This window comes from Morone saxatilis, unplaced genomic scaffold, assembly GCF_004916995.1.
Source record: "Morone saxatilis isolate NCDOM2014 unplaced genomic scaffold, NCSU_SB_2.0 Contig16, whole genome shotgun sequence".
NCBI classification, from domain to species: domain Eukaryota; kingdom Metazoa; phylum Chordata; class Actinopteri; family Moronidae; genus Morone; species Morone saxatilis.
The window spans coordinates 17,837,107-17,841,469 of record NW_023339718.1 but is presented as its reverse complement, the minus strand read 5'-3'; the positions used below and the strand labels follow the sequence as shown (position 1 = coordinate 17,841,469).

At 39.1% G+C, this 4,363-nt stretch overlaps 1 protein-coding gene across 1 annotated transcript in view; it reads left to right on the top strand.

The window, feature by feature from the left end:
- ksr2 (kinase suppressor of ras 2) overlaps nucleotides 1–4,363 on the top strand; it is an 82,669-nt gene that overhangs the window by 47,289 nt on the left and 31,017 nt on the right. The window contains exon 6 of the mRNA XM_035658860.1: nucleotides 925–1,097. Coding sequence (XP_035514753.1) covers nucleotides 925–1,097 — 173 coding nt within the window. The remainder of the gene's footprint in view (nucleotides 1–924; nucleotides 1,098–4,363) is intronic.

Below are 4,363 nucleotides of genomic sequence, written 5' to 3'. Positions count from 1 at the left end.
ACAATTAGTAAAACTGACAGTAATGTTTCGTCAATGTTTTGTAACACTGGATTACAAACATTAAATCCATCAAAGAAAAGCTTACTAATACATAACAATGTATCAAATGAGGTGTGACATTTCATTTCAGATTAGCTGTCTTTCCTTTTTCTTTGGCAGATCTTCTGTCACTGTATCCTGCATACTTTTCTCATCCTGTCAGCAGTTTGTTTTGCCAGTAGCTGTTGTCAGCTTAACATGACACCCAACCACAAATACAGTATCATGATCACTTTATCCCTAATTTATGTAGTTACAGTGCACCGTACTTACGCTTACACTGTTTGTTTTCTGTGTTTGTAATAAAACATTGTAGTGGTTTTGTAGTGTGGATTTGCACGTATATGTATTGTACTGTTTGGTAAACCGGCCACGTTACATAAGATATCTGCAGTAGGGGGACTTTGAACAAGCACATAAATGCAAGATTTTCATACAAAATAAATAAAGAAATCCATTGTAGGATAATCTTAAAACCTTTGTTCAATGCTTTCTAGGAGTTATTTTGCAACTATGTAATTGACTCTCCTTTCTCTGGCCCTGCACCAGAGTGACTTTCATACCCACCCAAGAGCTAGTGTGAACTTGTTGCATTCAGCTGTGGGGTATACAGTATGTGTGGGTGGAGAGAATAATACTGGTATAAGCAGAAACTATCCTGCAGTTGTTTAGAGCTCATTTTGACTGTGTCAGTGCACATATTAGATTAGATTAGATTAGATAGACTTTATTAATCCCAAAAGGGAAATTGGGTCGTCATAGCAGCCAGGTACATTTAAATACAATAAATGTATATTTAATGCCATTAGGTTTTTTTTTTTTACCTGTTATGTATACCTCTAATCTGTCAATCAATTTTTTTTGTTATTGTCTTGTTTCTCTCAGAGCCAAGAAGAAGACCAAGCCCTTGAACCTTAAGATCCACAGCAGTGTGGGCAGCTGTGAGAATCTGCCCACGCAGCGCTCACCTTTCCACACCGAACGATCTCTGCGATCCTTCTTCTTCCCCTCCTTCATCCCCTCCACACCTCCTGTCCATGCTGAAACACCCTCTGCAAGTAAGTGAGCTGTTCTTTTATTAATCAGCTCACACTCTAGCTTTTATGACTTTTTTAAATACGTTTTAATGCCTTTAATATATCTCTTTCATGTTCTAATCCCTTTTGGTATCTGCTTTTTTAGCTATCATGTAATATCTCGTTTCTTTGGATCTTATTATTTTTCTGACCCTGAAATCAGCATTGCAACAGTTATCTTGCTTGGTTCCACTTTCTAGTGTCTTAAACCTTCTGCCTTGACACCGAACTGAACTCTCCACAAAGAGAAAAAAGAGCACTCACGCCCATAATTCTTTTTGTTAAAAATATGCTTAAGTAGAGCCCTGTTGGAAAGTGCAACAAATGAACAATCAGGCCGTGCCATAATGACCGGAGGTGGTGTGTTGCTGCACATTGGCAGCCTTATTGGCTGATGCATTATGGGCATTCTGCGGAAGCCATTAGACTGAAGAGGAGATGGGGAGTAATGGAGGTTGTGTCAAGGAAAGGAGTGATGAATGGTCAACACTTAACGTTGTGAATAGTTGCGGACCTTAACTAACCAGTACGGGGCGCAGCAGTGCATATTTGTTGGTAGAGGCATGACATGGAATAATCACACACCATATGCATGAGAGGACAGACAAATACCGCTGTGAATTTATTGGTATTTTCTCACTTGCTAATGTGTGCATGTGAGTTAAGTATATAATGCCTTTATTAATCATTTACTAATCCTTTATAGATCACTAAGCCAGTATTAAGAGTAAATCTTGTGTTGCCAGGTTGTAAAAAAGGATTTTATCCTCCCCCAGCACATCACTTGCTTTTTCTTTTTTTAGTTAATTTGACCACCTGACCTCAGACTACCATTTGGGAAGATATGTTTGCATATGAAATGCTGAAAACAGGCATTTCAGTTTTGTGCAAGTTAATTGTAGCTGTTCATTACCCTTATTCCCCCTGACAGCGTCAACTGTCTAGAGTAAAATGAATGTTAAATCAACAAAGACATGATGTATGATCACAAAGCTGTAAATAATGATTACAGGCCTCCAGTCATTCACAATGAAGCCATCTCCCATGTCTCCACCTGTACGTATGTGGGAGTGCATACTGACAACCCACTGAGCTAAAGTGTCCAAGTAAAAAGCATCTGCTTCAGGCAACAGCAGAGATGGGTACTTCTTACATACACAAGGAGTTTTTAGAAGTTGGATGAAGTACACATTGCTTTTTTTATCCTGCTGTAATAGAAAGCATTATTAGACACAGTGGGTATCACAGCTTGGTTTGGAGACCTGCCTGTATACTTGAAATCCAAGATAAGCTGTCCGCTGTGGACAGCTCTGACGGTGGAAGGAGTCCTACCGCTTAAGGCTTTCTAGGAAGAGTCGCTGGGAACGCTTCTTCAGAAACATCTCGGACTTCTTCTTAAAATAATATAGCAACTGTTAAGGCATGTTTTTTGTTCTCCCAAATACAAGGTAGACTGGTTTGTGCTGGTGTCAGTGACATTTATTGATGAGATCTGTTTGAGAACCGACTGGTGTGCATTTTTTTTTTTTAAACAGCAGCAGCACAAATTTCCCCCTAGATGGAAAATAAGATGCATTTCCGTGTTTACTTTACTTTTTTTTAAAGGTGGTGTAATTACTGTCTTATTATTATCATATCATCAACATTTCACTACCACTTTTCCATTTCCATTCATCCTTTCATTCACATTTTATTAGTAGTACTGTTTATAAGGTTGTTATCCAGATGTCCAAATTGTATTGTTTGATGCCATAAAGCCAATATTGATATAGACAAAATAGTGCTTAATAATACAAAAATAGAAGAGGTCATGTGATCAGTCACTGCTCATTGCGCTTGCTTGTAAATAATGATATTTTCTTCTTTCTTGAGCTTCCAAGTGTCTCTAGTTCTTATGTTAGGAATGGCATATATATGTGTGTGTGTTTGTGTGTGATCATGTGGTCAAGCGTGCGTGCTCCTGGTAAACCAGCCTAAACATCCGTCCTGTGTCTATGTTTGTCTCATACGTCAGGGCCCTACAGCCAAAAGCATTATCACTCATCTCTCTAGTCATCTGAATCAAAACACAAAGAGGACTCACAAGACTGGCTGAGCTGACCAAACACTGTCTGCTTGGGATGAGTCAGTGCCCAGTCTAAGATGAAACGTCAATGCCTTCCTTTGAGTTTATTGGGCTTTACCACCTAGATATACTGTTTATAATAGTCTGGTTATAATATGATTAGATTAGATAAAAGATGGCATCCTTAATGGCAGAAACAAAACTTACTTAATAAGGCTTCTGATGCACATACATAAAGAAACATGTGCAGACAGTGAACATCATAGTAGCCATGGCATTCATTTTCTTGCACTGTCTGATGTTTATATTGATGTATGCCCAACAGACTTGGAAAAAAAAAACATTTTGCAAGCAAGGAGTGTCTTATTGTTTTTTGTTTACTTCCATGGTCATGCTGAATAATAAATATTACGTTTTTAGTGTTTTTGCTCTTGCTCCAGGTGTTATGATAAGTCATTGTCTGTCCAATTATGAAAAGTTATGGTGGCCACTGAGAGACATTTTCCATGGACAGCTCACCTCTAGAGCCTCAGGCTGTTTGATCTCACACAGTTGGAGCGGACAGATGCCACAATTTGTGAGGATGCCTTGTATCCACTTGGAGGTCCAGTATCAGCCTTGGGACTTGATCAACACGTACACCTGCTGTAAAACTGATGTGTGTATGAGTGTGTGTGCTGGCATGAGATACAGAGAGAGAGAAAGCAAGTGTGGGAGTCTGTGAGTGTGTGCTTGTGGATATAAATGGCTTAGATGTTCTTCATACGCTTTGTGCACAACGCTCGGTGATGCTACGTGTTGTGATGACGTCACCCACACACCCTAACCTCCCATAGACGCTTTGCAGTTGCGTCATAGATATCCTAGCAACCAAGTGTGGCACCACAACGGAGGTTCCTTTGAGAATAGGCTAATAAAAATGGAAATACAAATAACGGCTACATTTAAATCAGGGTGAGGAAAAAGAGCTACCTGAGAAGAATAGCCGGGGTTGGCACCACATATTTATAATATTTTGTCCACTTGTAATTGGGCAGTGTGAACCAATAACCAAAAGGCAACAATGTCAATTTTGTCAAACGTCAACTACTTTGACCCATGAACCACAAAAGGCTATCTTTACTTCCATAATATTATGTATTTTCTGTATTTTGTTCTGTATCTTCTGATTAAACAATGACAG